Raw genomic sequence first — 15,272 nt, forward strand, 5'->3', positions numbered from 1 at the left:
ATAATACTCATGAGTCATGACTTATACCTAATACTCGGTCTCCTCAGCCAATTACTCTGCGAGTACTTGGTCTCTTCGGTCGATTACTCGGTCTCCTCGGTTGGTTACTCAGTCTCCTCGGTCGATTACTCGACTGTTCATCGGAATGACCTTGGACTCGGAAATCGCCTCGCTCATTCACATTGTAGCGAGTACTCGGCCGAGGAGACCGATTTCTACTACTTTTCCTCCCACAGATAAGCCTATATGTGATTTCCGTTTTGATCGAAAGATCAAGGTGGGTTAGGAATTTTTTTGCAATAAATAAAATCTAGCAAACCTCAGAATCCGGTACTTTCGACTCCCTATGAGCAGCCTAGATTATTATTCACCTCACAAGTAAAACCTACTCTGATTTCAATAAAGAATCGTTACATATGAATATACTTGTATAATTACAAAGTCTGAGATGCAGAAACTTTGCGATTTCTATTTATCTTGCCTGATCGGAGTGAGACTCAACAATCAGTACCGAGATCAAGATACACGAACGATCAAGATAAAGATATTCAGACCTGGCTTCACAAATCCCTAAGCGAAGTATTTTTAGTTGCTAAACCTAAAAAGGTTTAAAGGAAATGACGACTCTAGTTTACAACTAGGACACACAAAAAAAGTTTCAGGGATTCAAAAATCACAGTTGTTTGAGGTTCTCCTTTTATAGACTTTCAAGATCAAGGTTGCTTTAGATTTAAGCTAAGGTAGCTTTGGAATCAATATCCACCGTTAGATGGAAGCTTGACTCGATATTAACACAACAGAATATACACTCTAGTTAGGATAAACCGTAATCGAACCGTGTATAATGATTTGTTCATGAATGTTTAGAAGAAACGATCCATACGAACTATAAGCTTAACAATTTTCATATAACACTTTAAGATTTTAATATCGAGTGACAACCATAGTTTATAGTGGGATCAAACATGTCTAGCTGTGATTTTTAGAGAGTTGTTCGAATGCCGATTATCTCATAAAAATAACTCTGATGGAATATGAGAATATTCGACTGGGTAAGTACATGCACTTACTTCTAGTTCGTGAGTTATGTTTTCATGGTACGTGTACTAGGTTTGTATACCTTTAAGACAAAACGAGTTTAGGAGTCTACATAAATTTTTCGTTATGCATACTAGGTATGTGTACCATCATGAGTTCACGAGTCAACAGATATTTTTTGGTTTGCATACCGGGTATGTGTATCAAAGTTGTTTCCTAACTATAGCTACGCCGGTACGTGTACTGGGTACATGTACTACCGCTCTGGACCTATAATAGTTGCACCTGTATGTGAGCTGGTACGTATACTGTCATGTATCCAGATTTATAGTAGTTTTATTTCTCTCTAATTATCATTTTGAAACATTGCTGAATGACATCAATGACACATATCACTGTTCCATGCCATTTTCAAACGATTAACTTGAATCATGATTTAGGGCATAAATAATAAATTGTTCTTAACCAAATTTAAGTCTTGAACAAATGTTCTTAAGCTTAGTCATACATGTTTCGAGAATAATAACAAGATAAACTTGGCTCGAAATTTCTACTGTGCATGTAATAATCTAATTAGTCATGCGACATAGTCTCATAGATAGAAAGGTGAAAACTTGAGTAATAGGTGGTTCAGTCTTCACTTACCTTTTTTTGATGAAGTTCTCCAAAAGCTTTGGTTGATCTTCGCCATAGTAGTTACAATGTAATTTTGGATGGGGCTAACCTCGTGAATTTTCAAAGCTGGGGATCTACTGTAAACGGACCCATGTTTATCTTTCTACTGATAGATCTATCAATAACAAGAGAAGAGATTTCTTGGACAACAATAGTTATACCCTTTTCTCTTTAGAAGGAAGCAGATTTATCTTCTACGAGGGGAGGTGGTTCGCTAGAGCGTCCATAGAATCATAACTTGAAGAGACGGTAACTGGTCGAGGTGGTGTTCATCTTGATAAATGATTCTTGGAGATGAACTTCTATGAGAAGAAGATTGGATAGATTCACCATCTTGTTGAACTATTCTCGGTTTTACTTTAGTACAAGTAGCCTTGTTATGATCAATAATACAAAAAAAGTATCAAAAAGATCTTGGCACCATAATATATTTGCATTCTATTAGGAATTGCTCAATTTCGTCTATAGTGACCAGAGGAATCCCAGTGGGAAGGGGTTTTGATAGGCCTGTCAACGGTAGCTATCGAAACGGATATGGCCTCTGCCATATCCGTTACCGATAAGATTACCGGATATCCGATATCCAACGGATATTTAAAAATATTTTCGTTATCCGTTCCGATAATAATGTCATCCGATAGTATCCGGTAATATCCAATAGTAATTCATTATAATAAAAATAATTTAAGTTCTTTTTTAGTCTTTCTCTAATTTCATAAATTACAAAAAAAATCAAAGGTACCTCAAGGAAATTCGACTAAACAAAACCAAATACCTTGATCAAATGCACAAATTTGACTATAAAATTATTATATTAAATTAGATTTAAACAAAACTCAAATCTTCTCCATCAATATTGAAAAATTCTCATCTTTTCTCACAACCAATAACACTAGTTTTGTTTTTGTCCTTTCATAATATTTTTATTTCTACCACTCTTCACATACTAACAAGCTAACAACTAAATATATTACTCAAAAAAAAATATAAAAAAATTTGCATATGCATTCTTTAACAAATATCGGATATTATCTTATAGGATAATGCCTTTTCTGTATCCGTTTCGTTAAGGTAAGAATACCCAATAAGGTATCCGTATCCGATATCCGTTATCCGAATTTTGGATAATATCCTAACGATTCAGACGGATATCGAATATTCGGTTATCCATTAACAACCCTAGTTTTTGATCAACAATCTTAACACAACATTGTTTTTCAGAGGATAATTGTCATATGGATCTTTAACTTCAACCAGTTCTCCTATTTTTAAAGTTAAATTTTTCATATCTTCAAAGTCAGTGCATCCTTTTGGAACATTGCATAGTACCAACCACATAAGCTCTTCTGTGAATGTAGTTTGATAATAATTGGGCCAACTAGTTAGTGAAACCACTCACAGAACAATGAGACAACCACAAGCATAACAAGGCCTTTGCTCGTTTACTCTGTTAAAATCGACTTCATCTAATTACTCTGTTAAATCAACTTTAGCTAGAGAATGGATAAGGATTTTATTTTTTCAAACTATTAAAGGTTATAACTGTTGGAGTTTGAAGACGAGGCCACTTTTTACAAATATAGCTCCTAATAGAAGAAGTAGGAACTACGAATTCACTACAAATATGACAAATGCTACATCATTTTCATATACTACAACAGTTGTGTCAATGAAGACAAAATCAGTAAGAGATGATAGGAGTTTGTTTGGTAAGATAAGTTTCTCAGACATCTGGGGAGATAGTTCTTGAATATCTTTATATTTGGAATGAGCAGGTGGTAATTGTAAGCAATTTTGATTATCCATTTGAGGAGGGATGAATACAGATATATAAGAGGGGGAAGATAAAAACCAAACAAAAGATATATCTTTTAAAATGAACGGTGAGTTTGAGATATAAATTGGTGATTTTGGAGAAATAATGATATATTTTTTTGTCACATGTTATATGATAATGACAGGTGATTTGGGTGTGATGAACTATCTGAAAAGAAAATAAATATGTCATACTTGAAAATAAACGTGCTGCAGAAAGAAATGAAAAGAGGATGGTGACCATGTGTATGAAAATGTATAAGGTTATATTTTTCTTTGAATGGTTTCATGACTAGAAGTTTGTAATGTAGTTGTTGATTTCCTGCAAACGAGGTTGCTTTGGAGATGTCGAGCACTGACCCACAAAGGGGAACATATGACAAATATGTGATGTCTACATCTCATTCTGATAAAGACGCGTATTCGGCTCTTTAGAGGAGGACTTTCAACGAAGAATCTTTGAGCGCCAACGATAGTATGATATAAGTTACTTCGAGTACTTGTGTGTTTATTATGAATGAATTTTTGTGGCCAATTGTTTGAACTTATCAAGACAAAATACATAAATGTTATGTAGATGGGTAGAAAGTAATAATGAAGGGTACATCGGTTGGTCATGCAAATGCTGAGTTGCATAGATCGAACCAGATGGTTCAAGTTTAACTGATAATGAATTTGTGACATATGGTGGGGGTGTTTAAAAAATGACAAAATGCATGTGCCAGACGTGTAAACCATGGTGAACCATAATGCCTCTCAACAGGTGTTTCCATCTTTGAAACTGCAAAAAATCAATTAATATTATTTGTGTTATACTTAAGGCCATGCAAGTAGGTGACCAACTAAAAAATCTCCTAATGACAATACAATAAAGATATAAGAGATAAGGAGTGTTTAGATAGACGTTAAGGATGGGAATTAACCAAGAGTAATGATGAAAGTTGAAAATTTACGTATGAAATTGAATACACATGGTCTGCCAAGAGACGGGATGTTTATCCAAGCGCCTTAAATGGACATTTATGGTAAATCTACCCACTCTATAAAAGGGAGAAAGGTGAATAATTTAACCTTTAGCACTAATTAGACCCAAAAAGGAAAGAAAATCTCCAGACATTAAAAATTTCAGGAATGCCTGAGCCAGAAAATAATGCAAAGAACGGAAAATATGGTGGAGCAGCCAATTGTATCACGCAAATTAGAGAATACAAAAAAAAACAATTGAATTATTATTGAGAAATGAGATTGAGAGCTTGATATCATTTGTGAATCAGCAGTTAGAGAGGAAGAGAGCACAAGATGAGTTTGCGCCCAAAGCACTAAAAACAATAAGAAGTTTCAGTTGTGGGGTGAGAAAGAGAGATGCACGAGGTACAAGAAAACCAAGGAAGAGGCAAGCAAGACATGAGGATCGCAAAATTTATTGGAGGAGGACAAAAGTGCAAAAGCGTGATGGTGAAGAGAAAAGGAAGAAGAAGATGCTGATGTAATTGAAGATGGAGGAAGTAGCAAAGAATCATCAACTGATCCAGAAGAGACAACATGGGAGATAAAGAGACAATAGCATATTGAAGACATGATGTACCAATGTTATCTTGCAGAGAAAAGAATTCCCGGGATGTTTGCTCGTACCATGTTAGAACCCCTGAATGTGGACTCGACGGTGAGGAAAACCTTGGATTAGATGTTGATGGTAATCTAGTTGCAAGGGAAGAGTGTCATAATGAAATGGAAAAAGATGATGGGGAGACAGAAGAAGATGATGATGGGGAGGAGATGAGGACAAAGGTTATCCTACTGCTGCTTCTTCCAGCAGCGAAAGTGACCGTGACTGTTACTATGAGGAGGATGAATTCGATAGCGATAGTCATGGTAGATAAGTGATTATGAGAGCATCAGAAGAACTCTTGGAGGAGGAATCTTGGAGATTAAGTTCATATAGATTTCTTGTGCTTCTTCATGAAAAATTGCAAGGGTTCTGTTGGTGTTTATTGTTGGTTAGGTTGAGAGAGGTAATTGGTCTTTCATTTTCCGCCATCTTTTGAAGTTGTATATGGTTTGTTAATGTTTTTTTTGAAGAGGGTTTGTTTAGAAGGATGAGCAACAAAAAGATGATTTGGATATTGCTGGTGATGGTCGGCCGGAAATGTGTGTGTAATGATAATATTTCTGATGGTTATGGTGCAAATATAACTTGGCTTTGTGTTTGTCTAATCTGAAATTTTAGTGCTTTGGTAAGTTGTTCCGCGTATGTTAATTTTTGGGTATCTTTTTTGCAGTCGGAATTGAATTAAGTGTCTGATCTTTTGCTTGAACTGGACTGGATATAAAAAAAAATGTTTTGTTAAGGTCTCTTTGATGTTTTTTGAAAATATGGAAAACTTGGAGGATTGGGTTTTATAAATCTTGCTAAGTAATTGAAAAATAGGGGTTAAGAGCAGTTCCTATGGAATGAACAAATTTGGAATTTGTTCATTTTGCTCCCATTATGGTATGAACAAACATGAAAATTGGATGGGGTTATTTGGTTTTTGGTATTCAGATTTTGACCAAAAACTGGCTTTGGTTTAACATTTGTCCAGCCTTTGCGGTTGTTCTAAAGACCAATGTTGACTGTTGTTGCCGAAATTTAATTCATTTTGTATGATAAAATATATTAAGTTACAAGCCTACCCTTGAGATGTGTCTAGGATCCAACGGGCTTTAATACAACCATTTAGCCTACGGTCCTGATGAAAGAAATCAAATATCCTTTAACCCTAATTCTGTATTCTTCACTTGAGCCTCCATTGTCTTCCTCTTCACTCTGTTTCAACAATTCTGTAAAATAACACTTCAATGTCAATTTAAATCACAAATTTCATTCTGCGTCTACTAGCCGCAAATGTTGCTCTGGTTCACTTAAATTTACAGATACCTAACTTATCCTCAATTCACATCTTCCTTATATCCAAAACCCCAATCACCAACAGTTACACCACTGATTAATCATCATCAACATTGTAAAGAAAATCAAATGAAAACCCAAACTCATACTTCATTCAGTTTCATGGGAAAACCCTCGAATCATCACCGTATAACCGAAGGATTAGTCGAGGTAAATTTGTCCAAAATCTTCCTCGCCCCAATTTTATGATTTTCGATTCTGGATCGTAGAGAAATATTTTGGAATTTCTGTCTTTTGATTTCAAAAGAGATAATTGCTGTAAAAAGATTAATAATTGTTGCTATATGCCAATAAATGATGATGGATAATGGCAGCGATATTGATGACCAGTAGTGTGATCACTGTGATGAATGATGATGAGTATCCCTGCAAAGAGATATCTGTTTGAAAAATCAAAGCACGTTGTCATTTCTTGTGAGTTCGTAGATTGGCTATCATGAAGGTCTTTCGAAGGGGCAAGAAGCTGCTGCACAAGAGGGTTTTCCAAATGGATTCAGGGTCTAAACATAGTTTTAGATAAAGGGTATAATAGAAAACTTGGTTATTTAATTAATTAATTTAACAATTATTAATTAAAAGTCAAGACTTAATTGAGTCAACGCGGGTCAATGTTGGTCTTTAGACTAAATGCAAAGGCTGGATAAATGTTAGACCAAAACCAATATTGGTCAAAATCTGAGTACCAAAAACCAAATAACCCAATTGGATGTTCAAATCAACAAATTTGTTGGTTTGAACATTGAGTCTGATCACCCAGAACGAGCTTGATGATAGGTCGGACGATCGTGCCACAGACGCAGAGTTGGAAGGAAGATCGCTGGAGTTAGAAGGAAGATCGCTGGAGTTGGAAGGAAGAACGCCCGTCACATATTCTCTCTCAAAAACCTGGTTATAATTAGGATTTATTTTTTATTATTTATTTTATTAGTTAAATAATCTGTGGGACCAAACTCTAATTAGTTTATATAAATAAAATCATGAGTGGAACCCAACTCTTATTAGTTTATGTTAATAACATCACGAGTGGAACCTTAAAATATCAGATTTATTCATATTGTTTTGTTTCCCATAAGGAAGAATGCAGTTTGTACATCCACGCGGCACAACAAATTTTTATATTATTTATTGCCATAGAAATTGCCCTAACAAACCGCTGATTAAACTATTGATGAGCCGAATTTGAGAGAAGCTCATGACGGGTGAAACACAGAGATGCCCTGTAACTTGAGGAGAGAGCTATCCAAACACTTGTGTCAGTTCTCCAACTTTGACTCTCTATTTTTCCCCATCTTCACTTACCATTACTGTCCTCAGTGACTAAGCAACTGACTTTCTGGTGTCTTTCCACTCCCTTCCTTGCTCCAAAACCCCTCCCTATAATTGAAGTCATTATAACACTCCGATCATAACAGGGGCAAGAACAAGGGCTGTTGGTTTTTCTTTTTTGGTTGCACCGACTTCTATGATTTGCGTTTTTTTTTTCTTTTGGTTGCACCACTTCTTCTGTGATTTGCTTTTATGACAAACTGTAGTAGACAAGCTAATTATAGGAAAAAACAATTGAATTGAGCAACCACTGGAAGGAAATGCTTTATAGCATAAATAAACAAAATTTTCAGCATTGAACTGCTTAAATATTTATGAGCATTGCCCAGAAAGAGATTATCACTCAATGTCTAAATACAGTGAAAAGGACTTCTTCTTTCACTACTGATACATAACAAAGAAGCAGAAAACGAAAAGAAAAGAAAAAAGGTCTCCTCACTAATACTTAGAAAACCAAATATATCTAATACATTGCTCTTTTTAGAGCTGTCTTGTACTAATCTTGAGATTGAAGCAGCAGCCCCTACAAGTGAGACCATTGGTACCCAAATCATCATACAGCAGTAAGGAAGCAGTCAATATGATCTAAATCTCTCTCCTCAAGAAAACATTACACCAATTCTCTTTGCAAAATCATCCCCATCATCATCAGAGAAATCCTCTTCTGCTTCTGCTTCAGCATTGATATCATCTTCTTCTGTCTTGAAATCCACACCACCATCAACTGGTTCGTAATCAGATTCCCCATCTCTCTGATCGTAAGATTCAAATTCTTGGTCGTCCAATTTGTCATTAACCATCTCGTGCTCCACATCTTGTAGCTCAACTCCTTTTGGTTCAGAGGAGTGGGCTTCATGAGCTGCAGCATCATCACCTTCTGCAGAGATCAGACCTTCTTCTTCTTCTCTAGACGGCATACCCCTCCTACTCCGACATTCCTCTTCGTTAGCAGAAACAGGGTCATCTCCAGAACCCGAATTTCCTTCTTCTCGTTTCCTTTTAAGAATCACATCCAAAGGCTTTGGACCATCAAAAGAAAGCGCCCCATCTGCTTCATGATAACTCACAAGCTTTCTGGTCTCTTTGTTTTTCCAATGATTCTCATCAGAAACCTTTGGTCCTTTTAGCTCTGCTAGCCTTTTTGGACCAGCAAAATTTAAAGTGCCGTTATCTGCCTCGTCCCTTCTGACTGGTGGAGTCCTGAAACTTCTATCATCTGCAGTGAAACTGTCATGCGTTGTTTCCTTTATTCTGTCTTGAAGCCTTCCCGGGATGGACGAGGTTGGCAACCGGCTAGGTGGTGACAATCTACCCCGATGTCTTTCCCTGTGCATTTCCCTCTCTTGATGAGAATCATTATAGCGATTGTCTGGTGGAGATCTACCAGGGATTTGTATTCTACCTTGCAATCGGTTGCTTATCACGGAGCTCTCACGTGGGTTCCGACGAGAATGATCACGAGACCTCTCATCCCCAAAACTACGGTCACAATCACGCTCACGGTCATCTCTCTTGTAAAACTCACCACGGTGATCAGGACTAACAGCCGACCTCGACCCATCAACCTTCCTCTGTTTTGCCAGACGATAACGCAAATCTGATCTATCAATCTGATTCGGGCTCCGAGCTCTTGAAGACCCCCTCCTTTCAAGCAAAACTGGCCTCTCAGTAACTCTCTCTGATGAAGGTCGTCGCTTTTCCTGATGAAACTGATCCTGCACCCGTCCATATGGATCAAACCCGCGAGAACCGTTGTATGTTTCTTGGTCAAATTTACTCACAGAACTGTAATCAGAGGATCGTCTGTGATCAAGTTCATTCACAGAGCTTACACGTCTTCCATCATGGCTCGCCATTCTCCCAAAATCATCCTCATTGCGGTAGTAGTCAAAATCTCTCAGCTCGTCATCTACAAGTACATCAAAACCAGGAGACGATTCTGACAAGAACTCATCAGGTTCTTTGCCATTCTGGAAGGTCGGATAATCCATTGGATAAGCTTGTCGAGAACGATGAGTCCTGCTAACTGGGTCTGCACTGGTAACTGTACGACTATTCGGTGGTTTGTACCTCGGAAGCTCTTCGCGGAACGAGTTCACTACCTGTGGCACAGACCTCTTAACATCTGTTCCGTACTTTATTTGTGCAAAATCATTGTTTTCTGATGGTTTCGCTACAGGTTTTAGTTCCACTGGCTTTACAAAGTTTCCTTGCTGGATCTTCTGTTGTTGCGTACTACACCTTTGAAGACCTGCACCAACTCTTTTAGGAATCTGAGGCTCAGAAACAGAGTTAGTGACCTTTGTTGCAGGCGGCTGAAGGGTGGAATTATCAACAAACACTTCATGCAAGAATGCACATCTGTCACCCTTTAAGCAATGTCCCTTTTGGAAGTAATAACAGGGGGTCGCTTGTGTGTGTGGGTTCATCATTTGTTTCCCCACATTAGTAACAAGATTGTAGGCTGTGGGAATCTGCATTGGCGCTGCAGCCAATGAAGGAGGCATAGATGATCTCGTCGAAGTTGTCGCCGCAGTTCCAAGCAGGCCATCGAGTGGCTGAAAATGCAACAACACATATTAGGAGAAAAACACATAATACGACAAACATAAGAGGTAATAAATTACAGTAATAGAAGGAATAAATTAGAACTCTTCTCCAAAAACAACAAGAGCAGCAATAAATATGATGACAAAACCCTTAATCCGACTTTCCTACTACCATATTAGTTTAGATATAATTGATAGAAACCGCTCATCTAACTGAGCCTTAAATTCAAGATAATATAAGAAACTCACTGGATGTCGGAAAGGACACTTGGGATTCAAGCAATTGCTATTCATCCAATACCAACAATCTCGAGGGTTCATTCTAGCTTCTTCGCTGTGGCGAAACTCACATTCACTTCCCTGTAAGAAGATAAAAAAAAAGATCAGTGAGACTTATATTGTAATAAGTAATAATTTCATAACTAATTTTAGTTATGTTAGGGCAGAAATCAAAAATTCGGTGCCTAATGTGAAGGTATTTTTACAAGTAAAGTCTAAATCTTGTTGTTCCAACAAAAGTAGTAATTCTACTCCGCCATACGTTATCATGCCATTTCAGCTTTCAAATTGACAGAATTCCATCCTTATCTATATTATTCATTAGTCAATTTGCAAGCAAAAGGACAAAACAACTTAAATTGATTAAACTAAAAACCATCAAAGAGGGATATTTTTATCCCTAATCACTAAGATCTAACTATTTCTAAAACCGGTATAACAAATTAAATTGATCCAATTTCAACTCTAATCATTTGAAAAGCGAAACCCTTTATCAATTGTAATGGGTTACAACTTTCACGAACAGCTCAAAGAAGAAAACCCTAAATTTTTCCTATTACTCTATTAGGTTACCATAATATGTGAACCCTAAACCCCAAAAAGAACCCAACTTTGTCAAAAACAAGATTGGAAATTTAAATAAACACCCGAAACAAGTAAAGAAAAAACCTAATTATAAACATAAACATAGAAAACAGAGTGATAAACAAAAAAGAAAAAAAAAGGAGTTACCTTTTTGCAAGTCAAAGGAGATGCAAGGAAATAAACACAATCAGTGTTTCGTTTAGAAGTCTCATCTTCTGCTGTTGTTGTCTGGGGATTGCTCGATTCTTGAGTCCCCGAATTCATGTCTTCTCTGCAAAATCTCAAGGGAGGAAGAAAATAGAAGTATGAAATTACAGAGAAAGAGAGACTAATAAAAGGAGGTGACTTTTAGGGCCAAGGAATGAAAGAGAGAGATGATGAAGAAGAAGAAGGAAAAAGTAAAGGAAGAGAAAGAGAGATCCGATCTATAGCTTGAATGCTTGATAGAGAGAGAAGTACACAGATGAAAGACACGTGATGAGTGAGAGAGAACTCAGCATTAAAGTCACGTGATGAGTGAGATAGGGTGAAACAGAGTTCTAAACTTCTCGGAAAGCGTTGGTGTTAAGCTTCTCTGATCATGTATATATGTCTTCGAGATATCCGGCAAGTGAAATCTACGAGTTCGACGAGTTTATAACAGAGGTTCACTTTCTGAGTCTCTTTTATTTCTTTCCTTATGTGGAAATTTATAACTAAACATGAATTTTTGGGTGTATCTCTGACTAATACCAGTTATAGGTATCTGTCATATCTAGGATTAATACGTGCGTTTAACTTTTAGAAGCACTAACAATTTCTTGTAGAGGTACTTGAGTCTTGACCAATGTAGTTAATATCGGATATCGGTTCATCTCGGCCGGGAACGATACACTGGTACGATTTTATATCGGGGATATTATCGTTGAAATATCGGTTCTAGATTTAGAGACTATAATTTTATATTAAACATTTCTCCACACATTTTCGGATAAGATATAATAGATAACATCAATTTTATCAAAAAAACAAAAGAGTAACTTTAGTAGACTTGCTTCGAGAGCTACATGCACCTCTACTACCACCTGGAAGACTTTCTTCGCCAAAATTACCCTTAAACTTTATAGAAAACGACCAATACCGTCTCATATCAGGAAATGTAGGAAAATTTCGTATCGACCGATACGGCCGATATTTGACCGAAACGGTCGATATTCGACCGATACGGCCGATATTATCGGGCGAATATCGTATCCCCGATATCCTTCTTATCGTATCGTTCTGGGCCGATATCCGAAATATCCCCGATATATCGGCCGATACGGCCGATATTGACTACATTGGTCTTGACCGACTGAGATTGTGAATCATTCAGAATTTATAACAATCTGGGCTGTCAGCGGGGTTGTATAGTCCATATCTACATCAGTGCCATTACAGATGTAGTTGGGGCCTTGTGGATCCTCTGCACATTTGTTTAAGAATCGGGATGGCTATCTGAATGTGTGACACTGGATCGGATCAGTGAGGCTCAAACCCCTAGTTTAGGGTGTTAAAAACCATAGTTTTTTCAGTAAGAGTGTACATCCTGATCTTGCTATATCGCTTATTAATGCTTTGGAAATTAAGAAAATCCATCTAAAAGAGAAATATCTAGGCATTTTTTTATTCATTGATAGAAATAAAATTGAATCTTTTAGCCATTTACTTGATCATTTTGGTAAACGAACTGCGCAATAGAGAGGAAAGCAGTTTTCTCAAGCTGGTAGATCCATAATGGTGCAGAATGTCTTGAAATCTTCTCCAGTTTACCATATGAGTACCTTTCTCATTCCAGACACCATAACTCAAAAAATGGAACAATACCAAAGAGATTTCTGGTGGGGAAAGAATAACCCAGGTGGTATTTACATTAAAAACTGGAGAGATGTTTGTTCTCACAAACTCCAAGGGGGCCTTGGCTTTAAAGACTTAAAAATCTTTCATAGGGCGATGTTAGCCAAATTAGTTTGGGCCCTTAGTCACTCCCCAACTGAGTTGTGGGTTAAAATCTTAAAATGTAAATATTTCAAGAATTGTCATCCCTTGCATGCTAGAAAACCTCTAGATTCTTCTTGGTTATGGAAAGGTATTGATGTTGGTCTGGACATCATTAGGAAAAATTCTATTTGGGAAGTCAAGAACGGGTCTAGTATTCATGCTTTTACTGACAATTGGATTCCTGAGCATCCTCTCCTCTTTATCATTGTTACCCTAATCCTAATATGCTTGTGTCTGATTTCATAGACCCTCATACTATGACTTGGAATATAGAGCTTATTAATAGTTTTTTCACTTTGGAAAATGCCCAGAAGATAGCCAACATTAGAATTCCCTTCACAGGGGATGACAGATTAGTATGGTTACATACTAAGAATGGTGAATTTTCCGTGAAAACTTGTTATAAAGCTCTCTATGGCGAGATAAACTATTTACATAATCCCCATCCCAGTCAACCTACCTACAAAGCTCTATGGAGCTTCCCCACTCTTCATAAGATACATCTCTTCCTATGGAAGTGTATAGAAAATGCCTTACCTACTGGAGTCAGACTCTCACAATACAGAAACCAAGTAGATACTTGTTGCTTATGTGATACTAATTCTGATGAATCGGCTGAACATCTTTTTCTTCACTGTGATTATGCAAAAACTGTTTGGGAAAAACTCTCTTTGGTCACTATGCAACTTCAGGGGATCTTACAGACACAAGTATTAGGACTTGGTTTGATTGATGGTTGAAAAGTAGTCATGGTATTGCTATCAAACAACCAATATTTGTCACAGCATGGTGCATATGGAGGGATAGGTGTTTCAAGACCTTTCAAAATCAAACTGTGACACCATTGAGCATTGCCAATCATGCTTTGAAACTCTTAGCAGATACAGATGCTTGTATGCCAGCACCAATTGTTCCGCTAGACAGATCTGTTGTACCTATACAATCACCAGATAACAGTGGCCTGCCTGAGCATTGTCGTATTTTATATGGTGATGCTAGCTATGAGTATGATACTAATGAAGAAGGCTCTGGTCCTGTATTAACTGATTTGACAGGGTCTTTTGAAGGATGCAAGATCATCAAAGGAGTAGCTAGATCAGCAGAAGAAGCAGAATGCATTGCCTTAATAGAAGGAATCAAATGGAAGGAGAACAAAGGCATAACCACATTCTGTATTCGCAGTGATGCAAAGAGTGCAATTAATTACTTTAAGAATAATAACCATCAATTATGCTGGTTTAATCAAACTATTTTAGACGATTGTCGTTTTATTTTAAATAATTTTCCTTTCTCAAGAGTTGATTACGTTAATAGAATTTTTATCTCCATAGCTGATAAAGCAGCAAAACATTGTAGGAGAAATAATGTAACGGGTGAATGGACAGGTGAAAAACCTGACTTTCTCCTAGATCTGTAATCTCTTTTCTGAAATGGAATCTTTTATCTTAGCAAAAAAAAAACAAACAAACAAAGCTGCTACATACCCTCATGTTTTTCTTCCATATTTCCCCTTGCGAGAGATGATAAGTTTTAGTGCTAATATCATAGCGTAATTGCATAAATTCTTATAGCTCATAAGATGTGAATCTAACTATTCGATATGAAATTTAAGATAAAATGAGTATAAGTTAAAATACATGTTGGATATGAATAAAGTAAAGTAAATAAGAATGAATACACAAGGATTTTACGTGGTTCGGTTGTTAATAAAAATTACATCTACGGATTTGTAGTAATAATGTTTATTTGGTTACTCGAAATGAAGTGTTTCTTTTGGTGAAGGTAGAAGATTGACCACATGGATTTTTATCTTCCTGTATGCTTATTGTCACTCTTTTTTTATCTTCATGTATGCTTATTGTCACTCTTTTACACAAGATATTTAGTTATTCCTTTAGCATGTCTAAAACATACACAATTAACCTCTATGTATAGCACAAGATAAGGTCTCAGGCTTCACATTTATCGAGTAACACTTTCCGCGTTGATATCGGGTTAGATCCCGATTATATATACTGCTTAGCCAACCCGAGAAGGCC

The 15,272-nt window shown here is 36.8% G+C and overlaps 2 protein-coding genes across 2 annotated transcripts; one reads left to right on the forward strand and one right to left on the reverse strand.

Annotated features, from left to right (window-relative positions):
* Window positions 1-8,052: 8,052 nt before the first annotated feature.
* LOC113303233 (zinc finger CCCH domain-containing protein 32-like) lies at window positions 8,053-11,841 on the reverse strand. Its single transcript, XM_026552254.1, has 3 exons — window positions 11,362-11,841; window positions 10,600-10,710; window positions 8,053-10,359 (listed from the first exon to the last, which is right to left on the reverse strand). Exons 1-3 carry the CDS (start codon window positions 11,476-11,478, stop codon window positions 8,401-8,403), a joined length of 2,187 nt encoding a protein of 728 aa, XP_026408039.1. The 5' UTR covers window positions 11,479-11,841; the 3' UTR covers window positions 8,053-8,400.
* Window positions 11,842-13,490: 1,649 nt separating this feature from the next.
* Window positions 13,491-14,650, forward strand: LOC113306111. Its single transcript, XM_026555088.1, has 2 exons — window positions 13,491-13,956; window positions 14,019-14,650. Exons 1-2 carry the CDS (start codon window positions 13,491-13,493, stop codon window positions 14,648-14,650), a joined length of 1,098 nt encoding a protein of 365 aa, XP_026410873.1.
* The last annotated feature ends 622 nt before the right edge of the window (window positions 14,651-15,272 follow it).

Source organism: Papaver somniferum, chromosome 8 (assembly GCF_003573695.1).
Source record: "Papaver somniferum cultivar HN1 chromosome 8, ASM357369v1, whole genome shotgun sequence".
In the NCBI taxonomy this organism is placed as follows: Eukaryota; Viridiplantae; Streptophyta; class Magnoliopsida; order Ranunculales; family Papaveraceae; genus Papaver; species Papaver somniferum.

Bases quoted from the DNA above. Each gene is read 5' to 3' on its own strand.
- LOC113306111 (XM_026555088.1), top strand. From the start codon at position 13,491: ATGACTTGGAATATAGAGCTTATTAATAGTTTTTTCACTTTGGAAAAT. The intron at 13,957-14,018 runs GTTTGATTGATG...TATTTGTCACAG, and splicing joins GACACAAGTATTAGGACTTG to CATGGTGCATATGGAGGGAT.
- LOC113303233 (XM_026552254.1), bottom strand. From the start codon at position 11,478: ATGAATTCGGGGACTCAAGAATCGAGCAATCCCCAGACAACAACAGCA. The intron at 10,711-11,361 runs GTAACTCCTTTT...ATCTTCTTACAG, and splicing joins CTCCTTTGACTTGCAAAAAG to GGAAGTGAATGTGAGTTTCG. The intron at 10,360-10,599 runs GTGAGTTTCTTA...TTGCATTTTCAG, and splicing joins AGTGTCCTTTCCGACATCCA to CCACTCGATGGCCTGCTTGG.